This window comes from Mchenga conophoros, linkage group LG11 (genome assembly GCF_057382185.1).
Source record: "Mchenga conophoros isolate Kocher_MC1m ecotype Shallow Benthic linkage group LG11, M_conophoros_male_GT1.1, whole genome shotgun sequence".
Lineage (NCBI taxonomy): Eukaryota > Metazoa > Chordata > Actinopteri > Cichliformes > Cichlidae > Mchenga > Mchenga conophoros.
Window position 1 is genome coordinate 147,364 of NC_140536.1, and position 26,068 is coordinate 173,431.

The 26,068-nt window shown below is 42.5% G+C and overlaps 1 protein-coding gene across 1 annotated transcript; it reads left to right on the forward strand.

The window, feature by feature from the left end:
• The first annotated feature begins 829 nt into the window (after positions 1-829).
• On the forward strand, positions 830-22,830 carry LOC146563385 (receptor-type tyrosine-protein phosphatase U-like). The gene is made up of 8 exons (XM_085290635.1): positions 830-1,008; positions 6,127-6,444; positions 9,368-9,477; positions 12,796-12,997; positions 15,227-15,329; positions 15,413-15,686; positions 22,637-22,673; positions 22,826-22,830. The coding sequence occupies exons 1-8, from the start codon at positions 879-881 to the stop codon at positions 22,828-22,830; spliced, it is 1,179 nt and encodes a 392-aa protein (XP_085146761.1). The 5' UTR covers positions 830-878.
• Positions 22,831-26,068: the final 3,238 nt, after the last annotated feature.

Consider the following 26,068-nt stretch of genomic DNA (forward strand, 5'->3'; position numbering starts at 1 on the left):
GAGCTGCTGCAGGCACAAAGAAGCAATACAGAGTAGAGGTGAAGTTGTCGAAAAACCCACAGAGAGGAGGGCCATAAAAGACAGAGGCAGGGATGAAGGATTAGTCACAGCCACAGATCTAACTCTGATCTTTTCTCATGCTTTGTCCACATTTCTTTTGGCTTTCCCATCCCTCACTCTCACGGTTGCCTGTGTAAGTGTTTAGCGGCTTGGATCTGCCAGAAAGTGACGTGGGCAGTGGTATTAATTCTCAGTTTGCCAGGCTTTACCAGCAGTAATGTATTCAGCTCTTTCATCGTGGTGGCCGGCTGTCTGAGAAGTTGGAGAAAAACACGCACAGTAATTATTGTCTGAGTTACAGGGAATGTCACGTTCAATGCGACGCATGCACAGCTGTTTTTTGCATTCACCCCTTTGCTAAAAAATGTATGCAAGGCTCTGAACGCCCCGTTAATAGGTATGACTAATCTGCTATTTGAACATAGTTTGACCTGCTCACATCCTGCAGTCTCTGGAGACTCATTTAAGACTCAGTGGGCTTTAACATAACCAGAAATCTATTTGCATACGCCTGATTAGTAAAATTAATAGCACAACTTTACCACCCTAGATTGTGCAGCAGTGCTGCCGGCCTGCCAGGAAGTGCTTTTATCAATACCAATGTGTTCTTAACCAGCAAAACGAGAAAACACTGCTTTTCATTTTCTCCGACAGTACCCCCATCCCCCATTGCGCCGCCTCAGCTTCTGCGTGCTGGCTCCACTTACCTGATCATCCAGCTCAACACCAACTCTATCCTGGGAGATGGCCCTATTATCAGAAAGGAGATTGAGTATCGTGCCAGCCAGTCTCCATGGTCAGAGGTGCATGGAGTCAACATGGTCACCTATAAGCTGTGGCACCTGGATCCAGACACAGAGTATCACATCAGCGTGCTGCTGACTCGACCGGGAGAGGGCGGAACCGGCCCTCCGGGACCTCCTCTCGTGAGCAGGACCAAGTGTGCAGGTGACTAATAATTGTTCCCAAACTCATAAAAATGGGATTTTATGCTGTATATATTCTCTCTTTTAACACAGGAAGTGTGTTTTCTTTTAAGGATTTAAAGAAGATTAATGGGGTAAATGTACCAAACGATGACATAAGGAGCTAAACACACTCTTGAGGAGTGTATCATCCATACTGCACGGTACTCTCTGGAGATTCCTTGTAAGCAGACAAAAATTGCTGCTAATCACCCAAAATTCATTTTGCATATCCCTGATATGCACACACATGATTGTGCTTCCCTTCTTGCAAAGCTTCAACCTCGGTTTACGTGTTTACTATTAAGCAGTACGAGTCCTTCCTGCTTGTGCCGGCTCGTTGATATTTTCCATGGCCCGCTACCTGTCACGCCACCTCACGTCGACGTGCCTCTTAGTGCGTGTGCACGAGACAATAAGAAGACGCTCCACTCGAAAGCTCCACGGGGAAGCTTTAATTTGAATAACAGATGAATGTCTGCCTTATCGTTAACATCTTGTTTATGCCAGTGTGCAGCTCTAAATCTTGTATGCTGTCATGTGTGAAGAGACGATGACAGTCTTGTCAGCTGTTTCCTTTTTGGAGTTGTTACAAAAGTGAGAACATTTCTTTTTTTAAACATCTTTTTTTTTTTTTATTGGGGGTTGATATTGCGTGGAAATAGCTTACCAAACAACACGTTGTGTTTCTGAAAAACCTCTGGGGTATCTGCATTATTTAGGCAATGCAGTACCCCCGAGCAAACCATATGAGAATAAAGTACGTTGAACACTAATAAACTGTAAAGTGCGAGGCAGCTCTCATCCTCTACTTTAGCTCAGCTCAGTGAATTTCTAAATCAGATAGGCTTATACTTTTAATTTTGGCTATGATAATACTTGTAGATATGGCCCCTTCTTATGATGAAGCTGTTCTAATAAAGACCCTCAGCTCATTGTACTGATGCCCAACAGCCACACACTGTAACTTAAAGGAAGCTTACAATATGAGACTGCGCTGGTCACGATAATCTGCTAAAATTCAATCAGTGAGAAGCTGATAGACAAGTTCTGACTCAGTCGCTGCATATACTGCACTTATCTCATAAGAAAGGCATATTTGTTATCACTGGTGTTCTCTGAACTCTGTAGCCAAGGAGACTGAAAGGGACTTTATTTGCTGCCAGCATAGCAATATTGCTTTGACGGTTATTTAAAAGATAACAGCTGGCTGACTGCAGTAGCTAGTCTAAAAAGGGGCTTCTTTGGTATCTATTGGAGGAGACAGAAATTTTATTTGGCTAGTGTAACAAATGGACAAGAATCAGCAGGTGAAAGATTTTCTTGATTTGTCAGAAAACAGTGAAAAAAGCAGATTTTTTGGCTAATAATAACTCAACAATGTTGATTTCTGCCTACTGTAATTTAAAAAGAGACAGCTCATTATCATTTGACTCTTACAGTATTCAGACTAACACTTAACAATTCCCCAAATCATCATTTTTCTCTGGTCCATTTTAAGGCTCTGATCAAGCCTTTTTATTGTTTTTGTTCATTTTGTCCCGCTCGCGTTTCCCGTCTCTGTCGTTCGTCACTGTTCAGACACAGAACACCCAGGAGAAGAGCAGGGCCCCATAACCGTGCTCTCTTTTAAATATACATACAACAAACTGTGTTACTGCAGATGCACACACAGAAGCTGCAGGTAGTCATTACCGCTGCCTGAATCTGCAATGTGTGCGATGTAGTCACAGACACACAAAATGGAGAGCTTTGTGTTACCCAAAGGCAGTCTGTGGATTCACATCTTCCATGGTCATCACTCTTCTCTATGCCCAACGGTCTCTCCCTGCCACACACCATCCCTCACATATCTTCCTACCCTGCTCCACTAGAGCTTCCCTGGCCTCCTCTCCAATGACATATTAAAGCTACTCTCCTCTCCCAACAGCCAGAGACACCCCTCATTCATCAGGCGCCGTGAGTGAGCTCTCTGCCCTCCTTCGCCTATCCCCACACACCGCTCCGCAACAACGAGAGACAGAGAAAATTCCCAATAAAAAAAAAAAAAGGTTGATAGCAAGAAGAAGTAGAGTAGAGGGAAGGCGATGGCGGTGGAGTCGGGGTAGTTTTTCAAAGTGAGAGTAAAAATGAAAGCGAGCGTGCGAGAGGTGAAGCGAGAGCGGAATCATAACGTACGGAAATTGCTTTCACAGTTGCTGCTATCGGTGTTTGTGAAAGTCACTAAACTCTGCCTTTAATGATGTATTTACATTTCAACCACTGTGACATTAGGTTGTTCAGCCATGTGTGGGATAAGTAATACTGCTGTGTTTGCCGAGCTGTTAAACAGGGCATTTAGATGCAGCACTAGTTCAACACAGAGGAAGTGTAGGTGAAATTAATTTGGCCCATCAGTGTATCTTGTACATATATATACGTGTGTGTCTGTGTGTGTTGTGGGGGCTTCATTTGATTGGCTTTTGCATGACACAAATCAGTGTTTACAGTTCTGACACGTGTGTATTTTGTTATACACTTCAACACTATGAATCTCCTCCTGGTGCGTCTCACATTCTTGACCCTTCAGTAGCTCTAATAACCGGCTGTCTCCCAGAGTTCCCCTGACCCAAACCTTCAAACCATCTGGTGCACGCCACCCCTGCTCACCCTGCATGCTTCTGCTGAATCCTGAATACAGACAGACGCACATGCACTCGCTGCTGGCCCGATTACATTTAAGTATGAGAAAATAGATCGGCGGGGTTGCTGTTGTTGTTGTGGTTTGGTTTCGGGGAAGGTTGTAATTATCCGGTGAACAGAAGGGATATTTTGGACCCTCTTTTGTATTTAGGAAGTGAATTTCCTCTCCCGAAGCCGTGTCTCACCACCGTGACTAATCTGGCTCTTTCATGGTGAAGCATGTTGGCTAGCCGGCTGCGCTGTGCACATATACATCCTCGTGGTGGCGAGCCATCCTAGCGCCGCTGCTGTAAAACTAATGGCCGTGAATGTGAACACGGTCTCCACCTGGCTCCGATGGTCATCCAGGTGTGCCTGATGAGCCATTGCTGTGATTATCAGCACGGTGCATTAGCACAGCTTGAAGCCCCTCAAGTAAACCACAGAGGAGAGGCGAGCGTTTGTACTGCAGGTGGTCCCCAAACTATGCTAATGGGCTTCCACCTGCTGCTGGGTCACTGAACCTTCTGGAAAGCCCCTGCCCGTGATGCTTTTGGTCTGTTAGAGGGAGCCAACGCTGGAGCCCGACTAAAATTAGGCACATTAGGAACACAAGTGCTTTGCCTTACTTGGCATGTCGTTTATCATGTCTTCCATTCAGAGGCAGAATTCCCTATATGGGCAGATTTGGATTTCTGTGCACCAGGGTGTGAGTGAATGTCTGTATAACACAATCTATACTGCTGCTGTCCCATGCTACAATTTTAGAGGAAGTAAACCAGAACCAATCACATCTTCTCTAACTTCCAATCTCCGTTCATCACCACGGTGCTGTGGGCTTTCGTCCATGTTGGGACGGCTGCAGTTTTCATGCCACGGGGTGCCAGGGAACGGGTGCCCGTGGCATACAGACAAATAAGACGAGGCTAGGGGAAGGGGCTGGCACAAATGTCCACTTTGAGAAAACCCATAATGAGCACACTGTGGCCGCTTTGGTGGCGCTTTCATCAACTCAGCAGTTAAATGCCTCTCTTTATTTAGCTCCCAGACTGTGCAGTCTGTCAACTGCACCATCAAGACAATCCTCAGTCACACTGAACAATGGTACATTAACATTTCTTACTGGGTGCAGTCTACTACGGTGCGATTACCGTGCCCACCCATTTATCTACCGTCACATTACTCTGGATGAGGTTCAGATCAATGCTCTGTTCATATTTCCATCTACCCTGAGATGCCAGATAGCAAATTAAAAGAGAAAGTTGGTGATTGCAGAGACCTTTAGTATAGATTGGAACTGTCATAAAATCTCCACTGCTCTAGCTAAGTGTCTCAGACAGTCTGGAATATATATATATATGTACATATGTATGTGATGTCTATTTGTGTGCCTGTGTGTCCTTGCACAAGTACAGAGCACCTTTTGAATCCATTTTCTCAGATAATACTTGTCTTAATGCATTAGCCCCTGCTCAGTGATGCATTAGCCACTTTATTTAAGTTCTCTGCACTAATCTGTGCTGCAGCGAGAATCCCTCTGAGTGTGCAAGTCAGCGAGGGAATGAAGACCTTGGCCAGTAACCTCAAACTCCACTGATCTCTTGCTGTACCCGATATCTTTGCTGTCATTCCCTGCCTCCCTGGCCCATTACTCATCGTGCCCTATTAAAAGAATAAAGCCATACAATGCATTATGTAGCATATTGCTTGACAAAAACGGCATTGATTGTGTTAATAATTTCCACTGATAAATACCTCCATTGATACGGAGGATGTCCTTGGCTTAACTTGGCCTTGCTTCAGTTTCGGACGTCCTCCCGAACACTGGCTGGTCTGTGCCTCTGGGTATAGAGGCTCTCTGTATCTTTCAGTGAGCAAATAAATTCAAGGGGAATATCACAGACGCAGCTGTTGTTCTTTTAGTACGAGTTAGAGAAAGTCGGGGTTAACCCGCCAGTGACCAGAATTAACTCGGTGCCTTCTAAAAATATGGACCGGGCCACAGCGATGACCCGTCAGTAACACTGACCAGCGGAAGTGAATGCTCTTGTGTTTTTTGTATGTGGATTAAACCTCAGGGCGAAGGAGTGAAACTACTGCATGACCACTTTGCTCTGCGGTAGGGGAAAGGGAGGAGACTGGTGGGAGTGCAACAGCAACCCGCGGCCTGTCCGATTAATTAGCGCAATTGGTGTGAGTTCCTGTTCTGCCATCAGGGATGTGGGTGTGTTGTGCTGGCAGCAAAATGACCTCTGCACTGTGGCAGGGCAGTATGGCGGCACGTAGAAGAGGAACAGCTTGAAAACTGCTCGGGTGGTCCTGTTATATTAGTAATGCAGGCTATTTGCTGGATGTTCTGTCAAAAATCCAATATTTCACAATAAAAGCTTACCTGTGTCTTGTCCGTATCTCTCATATCCTTTTCCTCAATCTCTCACAGAGCCCATGCGCGCATTACGGGGACTCGCCGCCACAGATATCCAGCCCAGGCAGTTGTCCCTGCAGTGGGAGAATTTGGCGTTCAACCTGACACGCTGCCACACCTACTCAGTGTCCCTGTGCTACCGCTACACCATGGCGGGAGGAGGCGGCGGCCACAACACCACCGTACGCGAGTGCCTTGCAGTGGAACACAATGCCTCACGCTTCACGCTGCGTGATCTGCCACCCTACCATGCCATCCATGTCCGTCTGTCACTGGCAAATCCAGAGGGGAAGAAAGAGGGCAGAGAGGTCACCTTTCAGACGGAGGAGGACAGTAAGTCCCAGAAGGAGATTACAGAAAAGACAGTAGATAGATGGTAAAAGACGGAGCGCAGAGAAACTAAAACCGAATAGAGCCACTGGATGAATGCTACACATTCAAGGTTCACTACCAGTTTATTAGATCTGCAGCAAAGTGCAACATTAATATCTGATCAAATGTTTCTTAAAGTTCTAATGATTTCAGTGAAACTGTTTTATAATGGCGGATGTAGTCTGTGTTGCTGTTGAACTGAGAGAAACAAAAAGCTGAGCGCTTCCGAGATTAAAATAAAAAATCCAATCAACACCTTTCCGAAACACTTTTCTTCAAAAGCATTGTAACCTTGATGAAGGTGAGAATATTGTAGGACTGTTGCTTTAAAAAGCTGTAACATTAGCAAGGTGTACTAATATTAGAGCAGCTGGGAAAAATCTTAAAGCTGCTCTCGCTCCTTAACAGCCAAAGACACCGTCATTCATCAGGCCTTCATATTATAAATGTTATTTTCTTAAAAAACAAACAAACAGAAACCCTCCACTCTCCAATTATCACAAAGTACAAGTTCCAATAATATGTGGTTCCCACTAAATGTTGGCAGTCCAACGTTTTATTGCCTTAAAGCATTTGCTCAGTTTGTCACATGCTAAACTGCGGTCTGGGGTTAGCTCACTGTATGTTCTCATAATAAGTGCAGGCTTCCCACATTGAAACTGTCCCATGTTATAATTTTGTGGACATACACCACCTCCCTAGGATTGTGTCGTCCCTCTTTTGCTTGCAAAAAAGCCCTGAGCTATTGAGGCATGGACTTCACCCGACCCCTAAGATGTGCTGGTGTATCTGGCACCAAGCTGTTAGAAACAGAACCTTTAAGCCCTGTAAATTGTAAGATGAAGCCTCCATGGACTTGTTAGACTTGTTTGTCGAGCACATCCCACAGATGCTTGATTGGATTGAGATTTCAAGGGGAATTTAGAGGCTAAACAACTTGTTGTTGTGCTCCTGAACTATTTTAGTTTTGTGGCAGGGCGCACTACCCTGCTGAAAGAGGCCACAGCCATCAGGGAATACGGTTTCAGTGCTTAGGTATTGATATATGTCAATGTACCATCCACATGGATGACAGGACCCAAGGTTTCCAAGTAGAAAGCCTCACACTGCCTCCGGTGGCTGGTCTTCCTCCCATAGTGTCCAACTCCAGGCCTCAAGGGCTGCTGTCCTATAGGTTTTAAATGTGTCCTTGATCCAACATGGCTGATTTAAATGGCTAAATTACCTCCTCAACAAGTTCTCCAGAGGCCTGGTAATGAACGAATCATTTGATTCAGCGGCGTTGGCCCAGGGTGAGATCAAAAACCTGCAGGACACCGGCCCTTGAGGCCTGGAGTTGGACACCCCTGCCATAGTGCATCCTAACACCAGGTGTTTCACCATGGTAAGCGATGCACACACAACCGGCCATCCATGTGATGTCAAAGAAAATGTGGATACCTTCCTCCATGGCTCCGTGGTCCAGTTCTGATGCTTTGTGACCATTGCTGGTGCTTTTATTTGGGGACAGGGGTACACAACAAACTGCAATGCGGATGTAGATTCTGACACCTTTCTACCAGAACAGCTCTGTGCATTAGTGATCCTTGGTCACCTGTAACCTTGCTGCTGGTTCACCGCTGTTCTTTCTTTGTGTTTGATAGATATAAACCACTGCAGACTGGGAACATCCCAGAGTTACAGTCCTGGAGATGATCTGACCCAGTTATCTAGCATCACAATTTGGCACATCTCAGACTTGCTCAGATCCTTAGGTTTGCCAGATTTCTGCTTCTAACAAATCAGCTTTGAGGACAAAATGTTCACTTGCTCCTTAATATCACCCACTCACTAACAGGTGCCATGATGAAGAGATAATCAGTGTTATTTGCTTCACCTGGCAGTGGTCATAATGTTATGCCAGATTGGTGTAATTCTGCTTTTCCATCAGTGTTCAAAATACACAAATCCATTATCAGCCCAGTTTTGTGTAATTAAAACTTCTCCTCCCCTCTCCCTTACGCATTAATACAGAAAGGGTGACCGGCTGACTGAGTCAGCATCACAAAAGATCCATTTCATTTTTAGATGGAAATAACATAAAAGAGAAAACATATCTGAGACTCGGGCAATCCCGAGATAGGATTTGGTTCTTATTTCTTATCTCCTATTATTCCTGTGTGCCTTCACAGATTTTCTGCGTGGTGGCTAAAGGAGAAATCAATTCTGCCGGGAACCAAAAAAAGGAAAAACATCTAAACAAACAGGATTTTTCAGAAAGCTACATACACACATATGTACAGAGAAAGATAGAAAAAGAGCAACCAAATAAGAGAGTGAATGTTTTTCTTTTGCTTAGATAAAGATGAGTATATGTATAAATACAAACAGTGTGTGCCAATTAGAACCACCTTTTCCAAAAGTCCCAATAAGCAAATTTGTCGTCCTGACTAACCCAATTCAAAAAAACAGTCAACTCAGCTGTTTGGCTCTCGCTTTAGCCTCAGGCCTGAATCTCACATAACAGTCTTCCTCTGCGCAGTACTCGCACAGACCGCTGGGACCAGGACTTCAACTGAATGGCCCCAAAACCATGTATAGTTGAGAGCTCAGGCCTTCACATATTCATCAGTATATTTAAGCTTTGACTGAAGCAGAATAAAAAAATATAATTCTTTTATAATATTTTCTTTTTTCTCATCTTTGTAATGGGTGCATAATTTATGCAGTTCTGTATCCTTTTTGTGAGTTTTGCCTGCCTACTGCTCTGTGTGTCAGAGTGCTTTGTGTGATGCGTCGCTCTGGGCCACAATGACATTCACTCTGTGATATTGACAGGAGAGGATCACTGTGTGATTAGCCCTTCAGTTTCCCTGACAAATGTTTGTTCTGTAATTTCTCATAGTCCCCGGAGGCATCGCACCGGAGTCGCTCACCTTCACCCCACTGGATGACATGATCTTCCTGAAGTGGGAGGAGCCTGTTGAGCCCAATGGACTTATTACCCAGTATGAGGTGAGCCCATGGAGACATGAGGGTGAATTTCTTCGATGTGTAAATTTAATTGGTTGTAGAGTTTGGTGGATTGGGGCAGGTGCGAGCATTTAGTAGTCTCTCTGTTATCATTGTTGGCTCCGCTGGACTTAAAAGTTGACTTAATCAGCTAACATGGTTGCTGTGCTGTTGTTTGCTGATTCTTTTAATGATTCTGGAGTGTAAACATATTCAAATCTAATAACAAGCAAGGCTGTACCCATGCATATCAGCATGTTAAATACCAGTGGCTGGATGGGTGATTAATCAACTTCTCTGTGCTTTATCTTGAACTTTATTCAGGGTTGCCATGGTTTGCGTACCAGAAACTAACTGGGAAAATATTTCTGTGTACAAAGTCTGCAAACGTATAGATGTCAAACTCCTGAACTGTCTGATGATGATGAATCAGTTATTTAAGTGCAGTCTGCACAGTAGTGATTTTAGACTACAACTAAAAGAGAATTTCATATGCTCAGATGAATCTTTAAAATAATGAAATTACATTGATCTACAGTAAAATAAACACAGATATTAAACGTGTTATTGCTAGGAAACCATCAAACTAGCTCGTATTCTCTAGCCAATAGTAACTCTGATATTCCTCTCCTGCCCTGACAGACAGCTGGAAAATTTAATTTGAACCTGACTTTGGTTGTTTAAATAGTATTATGTTTAATCATATTTCAACGTCCTGTTAAACACTGTCGGAATTTCAGTTGAAAGGCGCAGAGTGAGGTCTCTGTCAGTTTCTCTCCCTCACCTGCCATCCAAGCTATCTGTGCCACCTGCACCGTGGTGCCTTATTTGTAAAGTGGCTTTGACAATACAAAGAAAAACCCAGTAATATTCTAAATAAAGTTGTTAAATATTATATACTACAGATGGAAAGCATAGTGGTATTAACCCTATTGGTATTGTATAGTGATAAAAGTGAGCATCGGGATTGTATGAGTGCATACACTATTGCTGAAAAGAAAAGTGATGCAGGGATGAGTTTTAAGACGTCAAATGTAAAGAATAAAAAAAAAATCAGTTTTAATAAATTTAAACATCCTTAATTTTGTAAATCAGGCAAATTAATGAAAGACCATTGAGCCAGTGAGTAAAACATTTGTGCCACGTGTGCCATCAACAGTGTGTCATGTGAGAGACGTAGGTCATACATGCTGCCTGAAAAAAGGAGACTGACACTCTGAACTCAACTATGATAGAAGATCAACTATGATCTTCTTCTGAGATTTTGAGTGGCAATCACTCCTGGGTGTCATCCAATGCAAGACCTCCCCAGAATATATAATGCCTGCAAAGTATAGACGCCTTACTCACAGTTTCAGTAAAAGTCCCGGTGCAGGCATCTGCTGTGTGACCTCTGTAGGATAAAACGTACCTCCAACACATAAAGGGCTGCTGGGATAGTTGGTAAAGTCTTAAAGCTAAGCAAAATGCACGATCAGGCGCTTAACTGCAGGCTGAGTTTCTTTATTGGGTTGCTTGCATCATACATACGACTAAACTCATAAATTAAACTGAGGTGGATGTGGATGTAGTTTGTTCTACTGCTTCCATGCCATTTTTGTGGTCAAGAATAAAATATAATTTTCCCATTTGGTTTGATAAATTTAGAGGTTCTTTTTAAGGGGTTGTTAACTTTATATTCAATATTTTTACCAGCACAAAAAAAAAATCTCCAGCAATACAAAAAAAATAACAAACCCAAACAGCATTTTCCTGGAACTGAAACGTGCCTGTTCTTTTTTTGTTTCCTGCCTAGTGCAGAAAATATTTCCCTCTCTAGTTGCTGAACCAATTTCAGCATTGCTGCAACTGGCACAGCACAGATAAAGTATGTGCTTAATCACACAACCGCTCTGCTGCAGTTTATGCTTTTTTCTTTTTCCACCCAACGGACAATGCATGTGTGTCTTTATAAACAAAAATAGCAGCGATGACTGGATATGCTTTTGCTGACCCTTGAGCACATGGCTTGGTCTTCTTGTCCTGTAGAAACAGAGAGTGGCACCTTAATCGATACACAAATTTTTGCTGTAGGGCTTCTGCTTAGCTGGACAATCATTTTGCATTTACTTTACACCCTCTGTCTGCAGAAGAGTTGAGCATGCCTACCCATGCTCAACTCTTCCTTCCGTGGCTTCTCTTGCAATGTCACCTCAAGGATATATTAAATAGAATTTCCAGTTTGACATATAAAGTGGAGGCCGCACAAGATTTTTACACTGTAGTGTACACTGATCTTCCTCAACTGACAAAGAAAGCTTTATACAAAGCTGTAGAAATCCTCTTCATTTCTCTCAGATTAAACTATTGACCAGTCTGCCTGAGCCTATCGACCAGAAAGCTGTCCTGCAAGCCCTCCTCGTTCTTCTGTGCTGGGTCTGGCATTTTTTATGAATGCCTTTGTAGCAGAAACACAGTGGTCTGTCTTTTCTCAGTCACTGGATGGCTCATAATTCTATCTTCTCCCTACGAGCATGAGCAGACATTAAGCTCTTCTTATGATAATCAGCAGAAGCTTCGGTTCAGCTCGAGCGTCAGTGCAACGTGCACGCGCACGAGCACATACGGTACGCATCGTGTGTGTGTTCGTTTCTTCAGTGAAGTGGATCTCCTCCAGCTCCACGTTTCCCTAATACGCTCACCCTTGTCTGATTGCGGTAAGGTCATCTCATTTAGCTCTCCACTATTTCAAAGAGCATAAGTGGAAATTCTCGTGAGGTAGAGGCACAGCTAATCACCTCTTGAGGAAAAACTTTTGAAAAGATTACACTTTTTTGAGGACACTCTCACGCACCGATTTCGTAGTGTTAACAAGTGTTAATTAAACTCATAAACACTTCACAGTATTGATTTTCATGCTTGGAAATACTTTTTAGTGCGCGAGGTTCCGTCTCTGGCCTTCATAATGAGTTACTTAGTCAGAAAATCACTTACGGCTTCCAATGCTTCTCACCAGAGCTCCATGTTGCTCGTATGCCTTTGAGCTAATGGCGACCATGCCAATCAAGACGTATTCACCTGAAACTGGAAACCACATGAGCAATTAGCATGTTTATTTAGTGAAGCAGTTTTTATTTCATGTCAAGTGAATCATATCAATGACATATTTAATTTATTACTTATGACCGAGCCATTTGTGCACCTATTTGATGAACTCAACTGGGGGGGAAAAAAAAAAAAAACAAAAAATCACAGTTGAAGTTTGTTAGCAGGTATAACAACAGAGCAAAAAAACATTTTAACTGTTTTTTAATGCTGTTTTTATTCCCTATCTGACATCAGATCAGCTACCAGAGTATCGAGTCATCTGATCCGAGCATCAACGTCCCAGGACCCAGGAGAACAGTGTCAAAGCTCAAGAACGAAACCTACCACATGTTCTCCAACCTCCACCCCGGAACGACTTACCTAATCTCCGTCCGGGCACGTACGGCCAAGGGCTTTGGCCAGACGGCCCTCACCGAGATCACCACTAACATCTCTGGTAGGAGCGCCGCTGTCGGAGCATCCGTGCTATCGTGGGCGACGGTGCGAAATCTGGTGTAAAATCGTAAGATAGAAATGAAGGCGGGCGTGTAGAGGCTGTTCTCTGTGCCATCGCTGCCTATCGCTAATGCAGCATGCAGGTACAACAGTGAGACTTCACCCACTGTGTGCTATAATTAGAAATCAGGTTTTCTCTCTTTTAACCTCTGTGTCTTCTCCCCTCGCTGAGGCAAAACTGCTGCTCCCAGAGTGCAAGAGCTATTTTCCAATTGCCTTTCCAATCTAGTGGCACGCTGTCATCTCACAGTCCTCAAGACATAAATTAACTTGCAGGTAGCAGGAAAGCACAACAGAGGGGACACTGCTGTGCGTTATGTATGAAGAAAGATTTAGAACATTCTCGGGACCAGAACACCCCTTCTGAGAGTCTCAGAGCTTATTACTGGTGATAGAAATCCAACCTTTGTGTTTCTGTTTCCTTTTAATGATGCATTTGCGCTTGTTAAGGGATGAGATTACACCTCTGAGGAGCACACAGCACGACCACTCCCACTCGGTCTCGCTCGAACATTTACTCTCTCTGCCCCCATCTCTTTGCAGAGAGGTCCGGTTTGTTTAATTATAGATTTAGTGCACAGGCTCACTCGCTGTATGGCAGACAGCAATCTGGCGTGGAGCCAGACCACAGATAGAGTCCAAAAGTCTTTGCAGATCATCCTCAGCCTCCTCCTCTGGCCCACGGTGCAGAACATTCACTTACACTGAGCGTCTCTCAAATCTGCACTGACAGCTAGCAAACACTGAACACCTTCAACAGCCACTACTGTCAGCATCTTCAAGCAACACCCACCGCGGAGTATCCTTCCACGCACGTTTCCTTATTCGCGTGCACGCGGAGTCGTGGCTGACGGGCACTAATCTCTCAGACAGGCTCAGTGTGGCAACTGGCATCGAACCCTCTTTTTTCTTTTTTGGCAGCACGTAATGTCGACAATAGTGCATCTGGTTTTCCTCAATAACTCACCTTAATTGATGCGTGCTCTTTCCTTCTGCGCTATTAGTGAACTGCTTTTTAATATGATAATTATCGATTCCTCATGAATAGTTTGCTCTCTTCCCCCTCGCTAATTGACTGCTGATATTAAAGAAAAATGTGCCGCCACATCTCCAGGGAGGAGCATGACTTTAGCCAAATCCTTTTAAATGAAAAACCCATTCAATTTAGCTTCACTCCCTTTACTTTTAATTGGACTTGTTTCTAAGACAACTAGAAGGGAAATTCAAACATTGTACTTAAAATGACAATATGGGGTTTGGGTATATTAGCCCGTTTATCCCTGTATGCTGACAAAGGAACGAGTCTTTGCTCAAAAAGACAGTTTGTGCGGCTTAGACCAGGGGTGTTAAACATTAGGCTCGGGGGGTCACACTCTGCTCGGCAAAGACTCCAATCTGGCCCACTGGGAAGCTTTGAAAAATGTGAAAGATGGGATAAGAATTTTCAGCTTTCACCTGTATTTTCATACTTTTTACAGCTTTTCCCACTGATAAAGACCTCCCCCCCCCCCAATCATTCATACTAAAACAAAGTAATTAAGTGCAAGTTAAAATTACAGGGCTGTCTGTGCAACGAACAAACAGATTTATTTTTGTAATTTGACACAGTTCTTTCTTATAATTTAAGCCCAAAGAGTCGTGCTGACAGATTTCTTTTCACTTGCCACAGTAGAAAAACTTTGTGTGGAAAACTTGATCTGCACTGTAGTTAAACTTCTTGACTGCACATTGACAAAATCAAGTTTTGCTGACCTTAAGTGGGTCGCACTTAAGGTCAAAGTGGGCTGCATGTGGCCCACGATTCAAAATGAGGTCGACTCCCTTGACCTTAAAAATTCATCTCTGAATTTCTAGTTCCATAGTCTAAACTGTAAATATGTAAAAGATGAATAGTGATGTAGCTGTGTGCACACATTTTTTATCTTAATGACATGGCGAGATATGCCAGTGTATCAACAACTGTCTGCATTGCCACTAGTTAGTGTACTATGAGGAAAACGCTATATAGTGAGTGAGTGAGGCTCCGTGTTACGTGACATTTCAAGGATGAACATGTTTATGTGAAAGGACAAAGAGGCAGAAATGAGCACTGGCTAAGGCTAGACGTGTGCTTATTTGCGTGTGCTTTTATTGTTTTTGACATGTAAGCTTTGGTGTCTGGTGTCCACAGCTCCCACCTTTGATTACGGAGACATGCCGTCTCCGCTGAGTGAGACAGAGAGCACAATTACTGTCCTGCTGCGCCCCGCCCAAGGCAGAGGAGCACCTGTTAGGTGAGGAGATCATTTCAGGTACAGAAAATTGATTTTCATCAGTGCTCCAGGCTTATTAAAATGCACATCCGCTCTTTGTACAGCACATACCAGGTAGTGGTTGAGGAAGAAACTGGGAAGAAAGTGAAGCGGGAACTGGGGGTGCAGGAATGCTTTCCGTTGCCCATGTCACACGGGGAGGCCCAGGCCCGAGGGACGCCTCACTACTACACAGCCGAGCTGCCGCCCAGCAGTCTGCCCGAGGCCAGTCCCTTTACTGTGGGTGACAATCACACGTATAATGGTTACTGGAATAGCCCTTTGGACCCCCGCAAAAGCTACCTTGTCTACTTCCAGGCTATGAGCAACTTCAGAGGGGTGAGTGACTATAAACTTGCACTGGTGTTGCAGCAAAGCTGGATACGTTGTTTTTGCAGACCTTGTTATAGTCTGTGTCAAATTGTACCAATGACACTCCTGTTCTTTAATGTATTAAACGTTCTCAAATCAGTTGCAGGCCTTTGTATGGAAAACTGTTCTGTTCCCCACTGATGCTAACACACCCATCTCCATAATATCCCAGTTTAATCCCTGGCCAGTGGTAATCAAATGAAGTCAGTGGTGTTTGGCGTTAATGAGTATCTGTATTTAAAGTACTAATGCTGTGACTGATGTATTGTGTGGACCTCTGAACAAGCACTTATGCAGTGAAAGAGGTTGTTGGATGAAAACAAACTGTGCAGGCAAATGTAACTACTTGAAAACTACAAACGCTTACATCCTACCACTTTGATTCTCTGCATTTCTGAGACAGGAATTACTTGCATGTATTACTTACAGCAAGCGAAGCTCTGATTAAGTGGAATTACTCAGAGTAAACAATCCACTTCATTCGCCTCCTCTGTCCCGTTACCTCCATGTCCTTGTCTGCTCCCCTCTTTCTTTATGCAAATAATTAGTTAATTATCTTCGAGAAAAATCCAGATGTAGCTGGCCAGGGTAACGCAGAACTAAACCTGAGGCTTTTACGCGACTGCTTTTCTGTCCACTCACTAAAAACTTGCAGACCTTGTTTCCACACGGCTGTGCTTGCTTCCATTTCATTGTTCTTGAACAGACAAAGACCTTCAGTTGTACCCAGAGGATGCCACATTACCTTTCCAAATTCCATTACAGGAAGAGCTGCTACCTGGGTGAGGCAATTACTTAAGGATAATTGGGCACAGGTGCAGCTGATCAGTGGTAGAAAGCTGCTGCTTTAATATTCACAGACTGTGGCAATGTAGCTGAGAGTTATTGCCGTAGGTAAAAACACAGTCTTCTGTGATCATCAGCTGGTGATAAATACGTGCAAGCTGGGTCACTCGTGTCTGCTTATTTTTTCCGATTTCTGTCGGCTGCTTTTTCATTAGGAGTGTGCGTGTGAGTGTTTTTAAAAATCCTGCAAACAGGAGCTGGGTGACTCGTCCCCACCAGTAAGATCTTTTTCCAACCCAGTGAAAAAACACACGGACGGAGTGCTGTGTGAGCACTTCACACAGCTAGGCTACCAAGAATGGGATTAGATAGGGGCGGCCTGGCTTTACCGGCGGATGGGATTAGGCTTTGTTTTGCCTGGCAGGGGGCCAGCATCCATGACCCACAGTGATGGGAGCACAGTGCCAAATCACACAGCCAACATTGTCCTCAGTCCTTTAAACATTGCTTTGCCTGGAAGTACAGATGCAGTGAGTGTTTAAATCTGTATATCGGTGCTGCAGGACTGAACCGACTTCACTTAAATCAGCTTTTAACACAAGGAGTTTTAGTCAGAACAAGTTTACCCTCACAAACACATTATTTCGGGGAGTGTGTCAGACCTTGCTCAGTGTTCATTGCTTAGCACAGGATCTTATTAACCTCCTAAGACCCGAACTCTTTCACGACATGCATTTTTAATTTCTCTTTGATATTTGGGCTGATTGGGGCCCGATGAATGTAAAAAACAAAGAATTACCAGATTTTTTTTTTACCTAATTTTTGTTTTTAAGAAAAATGACAGCCACATATGAGGATATTCATTTAAAATTTTGATATAACAGTAGCAGTATAATGTCCTCGTAAGTGGATATCAGGCCCATGTAGAGCAAAATTTAGTATTTTGGTCTAAATAACCCAAAATGTGATGTCCACATATGTGGACGGCAGGTCCTAGGAGGTTAATATAGCTTTTTCATTGATGTCAGTGTAATAGCTGTGTGATGTCAGTGAGTTCGGTATAGTTAAATCGAACCTATGCTTTGTATATAACCCACACACATCACAACAGGATTATGAAAAGACAAGGATTGCAGGAGAAAAGGTGTCATATGCATAATGTAACAAAAAAAGTATTAAAGAGTGTAAAATAGCAGTAATTAGACTGCTAACAGAGCACACAGTTATACGGCATGGCACTTAGCTTGTTAATGATATTAACGTCATTAGCAGGCGCAGTTTTTCACCTCCCAGAGTCATTTAAAAGTGGCCACATCCAAGTGCTAATGACAAAGTGTATTAAAACCATCAAGCAGATGTTCACGTTTGGCTCCTGTAGCCTGCACGGACCAGAAATGGTTCAGCAATTGCTAAATGTTTTGTCCTGTTTTGTATCTTCCTGCTTGTGCTCCATGTGCATTTATGCATCACAGGCCTTTTCACATTTTCGCATTGTGCGCACACTGTCACAAAAATGTAGGCCAGAAAAGTGAACGTTGGCATTTTGAATTCGATTGCGTACAGAGGCACAAATGCATGTACTGGGGATATTTTTGTAGTGGTGTTTTGTAAAGAAGAGAGCGAAGCGTAATTACTTTATGCCTGCTCGTTTTAGTGGAAGAAAAAAATGTAAAGAGCACTCCAGAAGCTGGCAATGAAAGTAGTTTCTCTCCCAAGAGTGAAGCATCTGAAAGTCACAGACACCTGGATTAAACACTTGTTGATGCCGTGCTGACATAATTGTCATCTTTAACAGTTATTTAAGCTATTGCACCCCGGGGGCCAAACAGAGCTGTCATCACGTTTTATGACTTATTGGGACGCCTCGTTATTTCAGAATCTCTGTGGTTTATTTAAGGTTTTGTCTTTGTGAAGGGGAAACATTGAACCTCTATAATGGTGGAACAGTTTGAACAGTATATGGGACCCATAATATTTGGTATTTACCCATGCTAATTATCTAGAGAGTGGCTCTCAAGCCTCTGTAATTGCTTTGATTGATCCATCTAAAGAGGTACTTGAAAAGCTGTGGATAAAGGCTGTAGCTTTGAAGGATACAGCATACCCATTTATAACCACTACACTTAGATCTTCAAACTTTGCACACACATACACACAAACACTGTAAAAACCTTGAGTGTGTGCCATAGAGCCCTGTGTTGCATGTTGGCATTTGCGTTTTGTATTTAGAGCTGCCAGGAGCCACCAGCCCCTCAGGCGTAACTGGCACAGCGTGGGGAGACGTGATGTTTCTTCCACAATCTGGAGCTTGCCAATTAACACTTCTGCTGAGCTAGTGCACAATGACTTAGATATGCGAGTTGAAAAATTTACTTGTCCATCACGACGACCTATTTTTCATCATCTCCATTAAGGAGATGTAAATGTATCTGTCTTAATTTGCCAAAGCTTGTAATGATTGAATGTATGAATGATTTCAAATACTTTCTTCATAAAGTAGACTGCTTCAGATGAATCAGCTTTTCTTTCGTAAGGAAAATGTTTAATGTAATTGAGTCAGTCCACAGAAGGCTCAAAGTCCCCAGTGAGCAGTCTGCATGTTCCAGTTCTCCTGATACATGCAGTGGAAATGAAGTGGGTTGCACTTTGATGAATAGTATTAATTAAAACAAATTGATAATCATTTGATAGCAGTTGATATAAATTATATTAGAAATGTGGCTTAAAGTAAGTTATATAAATCCACCTGTCAGCTTCGTTGTATTGTGGTAATGTGCAAAAGTGTTTCTTTATATTTTGCTAGGAAAATGGGAAATTGGTGCAGCGATTTATCGAACCATGCAGACATACATGGAAATATAATATATATAGCATTTACTAGTATAATATTTGCTTATAACATTTCAGTTAATAATACAGTATGGAGTAGGGGTGGGTGATATAAACGATATACGATAGAAACAAAATAAATTTGGCCAACGATAGAGATTTTGACTATACCGCTCTATCACATGTTGATGATGTTATCAAGCTGCGCCTGTTTTGGTTGAAAGCATTGCAGTGGCTACAACCAGTATCATCTGCAAATTATGGCGGGCGACAGTCATAGCAAAGAGATGAAGCACTTTTGAAATATGGGGAAAGCCAAAAACTGCGCTTCCTCCACTTCCGTAACATTGATTCATTAATGCTGAATTCTCTCGCAGCTGCTCTATTCCCATGTTGTTGCAGTATATTAATAACTAACATCGTATTGTGGATGAATGATCTCAGTTGTTCTCCTGACTGAAGTTTGGCCCGTGTATAGCATCCTGCTATGCGATTGCATTTGTCCCCAACCACCAGAATCCCTCACGTTAACTTTTATCGAGTGGAAAAAAAGTTGGCGTTCATCCTCCAGCTTCACTGTGCTAATGTTATGCTAACATAGCTGTGTCGCTAGCAATCACGTAGCACAACATTATATACCAGGTAGTCCAACTTCAGTAACCCTGCAAACGCCACTGCTGTTTAGTTTTCTGTCTTCATTTATGTCGGAAGTGGTAGCTGAGCTGTACGTTTTCATTTTTCAGAAATCTCTCAGTCAGAACATGGTATGTCATGTTTAGGTGGAAACTAGCGAGCTAACTTCCTGCTAACTTCTAACTCCGTTAAATTTAATAACTTCTGTTTTCATGGATGCCTGGATGTTAAACTTAATTGTTACACTTGGTAAAGCAGCAATGCTGATGATTTTATTGAAGATTAAAGATCAAGCAGTGAGGCTTACCAAAGTTGTACTAAAACATTTTTTAACAGATTTCTGCACGCCCAAATCGGTTTGAGGTCAGTAAGCACAACCAGAATTCATACATAAGGCACACTCTCGATTTTTGAGAAAATTAAAGGATTTTAAGTGTGCTTTATAGTGTGGAAAATACGTTATACAGAAGAAAAGAATATATCGCGATGTATATCGTTACCGCACATGCTTCAAATTATATCGCGATATGAATTTTAGGCCATATCGCCCAGCCCTAGTATGGAGGCAAACACAGAATTCATTCAATTCACTTTCAGGGTGCTTGAAAATCAATATTTGGTTTGGGCACCTTTATTCTTCAACAAAGCCTGAACTCTCTTAGGCAAGTTTCTCTTAATTCCTTTAAAGAGTCTCCAGGAATAGTTCTCCAGGCTCCTTGAAGGAGATTCAGGTCTTTTGCTTTGGATATTGGGCTGCCTTTTGTTGGGTTTTCTATCAGGATAATTGTACGTTTTTACCAGTAAAGTATGCTTTTTTTACTGCACTGACAGTGTTTTTGGATTATTGTCATGCTGAAAAACGAAGCCAATCAGATACTTTCCAGATGTTATTGTATGGATAATCAAAAATCTGCCATGTCTGTGTTAACAATTACAGCCCCAAACCATCGAACCAGACATTTCAAATTTATATTCATTGCGCCATCTGACCTGTTGCCAATGGTTTTTGGTCTCATTTTTCTATAATTTGGCAAACCTCAGCCTTTGCTCCCTGTTTTTCTTCCTTACGAATGGCTTCTTGACAGCCATATTTCTACTGAGAGCATTTCTGATGAAGCTTTAGTGGGAAAAGTAGATGGATCAACTGAAGGGCCAGCTTAGAGTTTATTCGCAAAGAGTCCAACAAAGCTAGATCCACTTCAAAGAAAGCAAGCTAACTAGCAGCTAACTAGATTAACAACAGCCAAAATATCTTGATGCATGCTCATTCATCCGGGTAAGTAAATCCCAAAGGTTGATTGTGTTCATCTGGACGTAGCGTTTTCAACAGGAGCAACGTTTTGTCACTTATCCAAGTGACTTCTTCAGTCTCAGCTGACTGCAGGTTTCCCCAACCTTATAAATAACCTTATAAACAGTACATTGCACAATAACTGATTCAGCTAATAATTTATATTAATGATCAAGGAACTGACCATTGTTCATTCAGTGGGCTGGTTTCAGTTATTGTGCAAATGTACTGTTTATAAGGTTGGGGAAACCTGCAGAATCAACCTTTGGAACAGCCAAAATAGCAGCAGTTACCAACAGAAAAGTATATCTTCAACAGCACCTCAGTATCGGTCAGAAGTGAGTTTCACTGACTCGGATTGGACTCCTTTCACAAAGCTTTTGAATTAGTAGGGGCAAGAAAACTGGATTCAGTTGACTCCAATCTGCAATCTACTGATATCTAGTGGTGAGGTTTTACACACTGTTGGGCTGGAGAAATGGCACTCTGTGTGACGGACATGTTTGTTTACAGTTTGATTCTATATTTTCAGATTAAACCACGGAGTTAAAGACTTGTTTAAGTGTCGGATTAAAAATGTATTTTCAATTTAAAAAAGCAATGCAACTGGAGTTTGAGGAAAGCTCGTTTTGCCCATTTCTGAATAGAATAATTTGCATAATTGTCCCATAATGCCCGAATTAGCGTCTCTGAATCTTAATTTGATGATACATCTCCTCCATGAGGTGGCAGGATGGAATTGGATTACAGTCTTGGTTCCCATTAGTGCTGTTTGACAAAGGTTCTTTTCGTAACAGAGAGATGCCATCAGCTGAAATTTGAATAAAATGAATGATTTTTATAGCGATGGACTGGTCTGAAATTTATGCTAAATTCGTTTCAACTTTCATCTTTTCTCCTTCAGATAGAATCCCTAATCTCCTTCTCATACACTTCACCACAGATCTCAGGTTTTAGATATTTTTTTGTTTTCTTCTGTCGTTAGTAGGAATCTTAACTTGTGAGGTAATTCGTCCTTTTACACTCAGTCATTTTATGCTTTCTTTGGAGACGTGAGTGCCACCCACTCGTGTTGAGTAATTTGTATTTCTAATCAGAGGGTATGAACAATTGAAAAGAAAGGCGGCATCATGCTTCTAGATGCGGGCTAGCATCACTTCTAACATTAAGTCCGTACTGCTTGTCTTGGGAATAAACATCATATTTTTGAAAGCAATTGTGTGTTTTTATGTGTTGTAATCATAATTTTTTCACCACATGATAAATATGTGCGCCTCGGCTCAGTATTTCACATCCTCTCTTCTATTATCACATCTCTTTCATGCAAAATGCAAAGTGACACTTTCCCCCTGACGTCTGTGTTGTCTTTCTCTTTCAGGAATCTAGAATAAACTGCATCCGCATTGCTCGCAAAGGTAATTCAACATAAATATCTCACCTCCCAAAAACACTGTGACCTGAATCCATTTCCCTGCATCATTTCTAAATAACTTGCAGTATTGTGTACTTTTGTAGAAAGGCAGGACATTACGAATGTGACGGTGATGGTGTGTTTACTCTGTTGTAGGATGAAATATTCATGAGGTGATTCTTCGCGTAGCTTTCGTTTTTAATATGCTGTCGATACATTGTCACCATTTATTTGTTCGTTAAAACGTCCAAATACTTCAGATCTGCCGGTTTGACTGCCCAGCGTCGCTACTTCGTGACACCTCGTGGTAGAGCGAACAATAGTTAACCTGCCGTGAAGAGGAAACTAACAGGGGACAGATGGTTCAAACAAATTAGTGACCTGATCAGCAAATTATTAAAATTGAAAAAAAGACACTTTAAGGACTATTTTTCCTCCCTTTGTTACAGTCACTGTTGTTAGAGGCAAGGTTTCATTTTAGTACTCTGTAGTTCCCGCCTATCTCTCTTCTCTTAAGTAAAAAGGTGAAGAACTGGACAAATTTTCTCTGGCGGCCCCGGTTGTTTAGCACTGGGCCTCAGAGAAAAGGGCAACAAGCAGGGAAGGATTAGAGGTCAGGCTTTCATCCTGTTTGTTTGGGGGCTGACACTGGGACACGTCGTATCAAAGGCAGTCTCTTTGTTCTCATCAGCAGCCCACCAGACAGCTACATCTGAGGGCTCTGACCTCTGCGCTGTCCAGAAGGGTTCTCCAGATCAAAACTTCCAGATGGAGCTACCTTGGCCTATATGAGAAAGCCCTCCCTGCCTCCTTATCTTTACCTCGGCTTTTTTGATTCAAAGGCACATGAAAAGGGCAGAGAAATTGACTCTAAGTCCTTATGGCAGGAGAGCCCCTCCACCATAGTACACTGTCAGATCACGGTAAATAAAAAGTCATGTATTTATAGTTATCATAGCACCGCAACAGTAAGCGGAGCCTTGCAAGTAAATTGACTTGGCGGGGTGTCTTTTTCTTTTTTTGGTTAAGGCCTCTTCTTTTGTGAGAAAATAATGAAAAAGATGAGGCTAAGGCGAGGCCAGCCTTTTCAGCTCGACTTCTTGCTCCCACAAGTGCCAAATTGGGCATTGATTAATTAAAAGTCCCCACAGCAACAGACTTTATGCTGCATGTGCCACTTTTATTTGACACAGAGACAGAATGAAAGAAATGAACAATGGAGCTCCTAAGATAAAAAGAAAATACAATTAGCAATGAAATAAAATACCTGTAGAGAGAACAGAAGTGGAGATAAGACAAAAGAATAAAAGGTTAAATGCACAATTGAAAGTTATGATTTAAAAAAACTGCCAGCACTACATTTTCACCACAGGCATGGTGATATAACTAAAAAAACCCTGAAATGCCCATTGATGACAGAAAAAAATGTGGGTATTTCCAATTTCAAGGTGTAACAGGTCACAGGGTTGGTTTTTTTTTTTTTTTGTTGCTATGTGCGATCTCCATGATCCCTCTACCATTAACAGAGCCTCTGCATCATCGGGTCCTAAGCCGTTATTATCAAGCAGCCCATCACAAGCGAAGTGGAGGCAAATGATTCTGGCTTGGATAACAAAGCTGGAGATTACATTTCAACTTCCAGGTGACAGTTTAATTAAGGATCCTCTGGCAGGCTCAACACAACAATAGACTTCCATTTCTCCTCTAAGTGCCAATTTCCACCATCGGGCAGCTGGCAGGTGCATGGATTCATGTGGAAATCTATTTCATGCTCGTGTTTGGCTTAATAGAAATTTTGAGGGTAAAAGAGGCAAAACCGCCTTATCTGTCCAAAATGTCAGAAAACTGAAATTGATTTTTCACCTCCTCCGCTACATTTTTAGCCCGTATAAAGCCTTCCCCTAATTTTAAATGAAGTTGCGGCATAAAATAAACAGTGAGCATCTGAGTTTGTGTCTGAGACGGTGCTTTGAATGGAGCGCCGTCTCAGACACGCTGGAGTCTTTGGTATTTGTCGGTTACAGTCGCTCAGAGACACAAAGGCATTTTGGATGTTGGTGTGTCCCTGTGTGTGAACAGAAACCACAAAAGGAATCACTCACTGGCTAAATCCTTTCTCACCACGGCGGCAGACGCAACGTTTAAAAGCAGCACATGCAGAGATGTCACGCTATCGGATTAATATGTAATCGGAGGACAGCGACACGAAAGTGATGTCCAAAGCAGTTTCAGAAATAACAGCCTTAGACTAATATCAGGCCAGTGACTAATTTCCCCCTATTCTGATATGTCAGACATTCATGATTGATTAAAAAAATCCAGCCAAATCCTACCATGATATTGCACTACTTTCATCTTTATTTGGACAGAGGGTTCTAAGGCGGCCCAAGTACCCATGGCTGCAAATAGTTGGACTAAAGCACGGCTCTGTTTTCATTTTCCCTGCCCCAGATCTGATTTTCTTTTTCCCCAGCAGGCTGTAAGATAGAGCTCTATCCCCAGGCCTGCTCTGACTTTCTCCCACTCTCCAGATAGTTTATACTGTTCCAGTAAGCTCTGGAGGGCTGGTTTCCAGGCTGTCAAGGCCTGGAGGACAGGCTGACACACAGGGAAAAAAACTGGATCAGTGGGCTCCTAGAACAAGCCAAAGAAAGACCCACTGCTCAGCACCATTTACATAAGTATGAAGCTTTATGTAGGAGAAATGAATAACCTGCTATTATGGTAACGACCTTTCCAGTAGCTCACAGACAGCGGGGCACCTTGAGACTGTACTGTAAAGCAGTGTGGAGGATTCTGACTGGAAACTGATTATTGATTGGAAATTGACTTCAGAGGTCAGTGAGTGTATGACAGCATGAATTGCAATCCAAACGTGTCGCGTTATAATTATAATGTTTAATGCACAACTTTTAAATCAAGAATGATTTGCTGCTCTGCTGTGAGTTCACCGCCTCACTCTCCCAAATCTGGAGCCTTGTAAAATTTACCAATTCATACAAACCTGCTTAAAAAGATCATGGTAGTCATAGTAGCGACATATATCTTTAACTGTCTGAAATGATCACAGAAAATCATTCCGTGTGGGAGCGAGTCTGCTTATTTTGCACATGTCACTTGTATCTGTTTGGACAGTGTGGACAATCACTGTTCAAAGTGTCACCTCTTCATTTGCATACATTTTTCATTTCTGTCTATTTTTTTGAAAATGCCTCAGATCAGATCAGTGGATCTCTTAGCAGTGGTTATGATAGGTAGTGTGACAGGATGACAAAATTCAGCTTTCCTACCTCTGTTGAATCCTTTTTGCCCTTTATTCCTTTAAGTTCTATGTTTGCATTCTGCCTTTTTAATGTGGCTCTTCTGTCTTCCCTCGTGTAGCGGCCTGTAAAGATCATC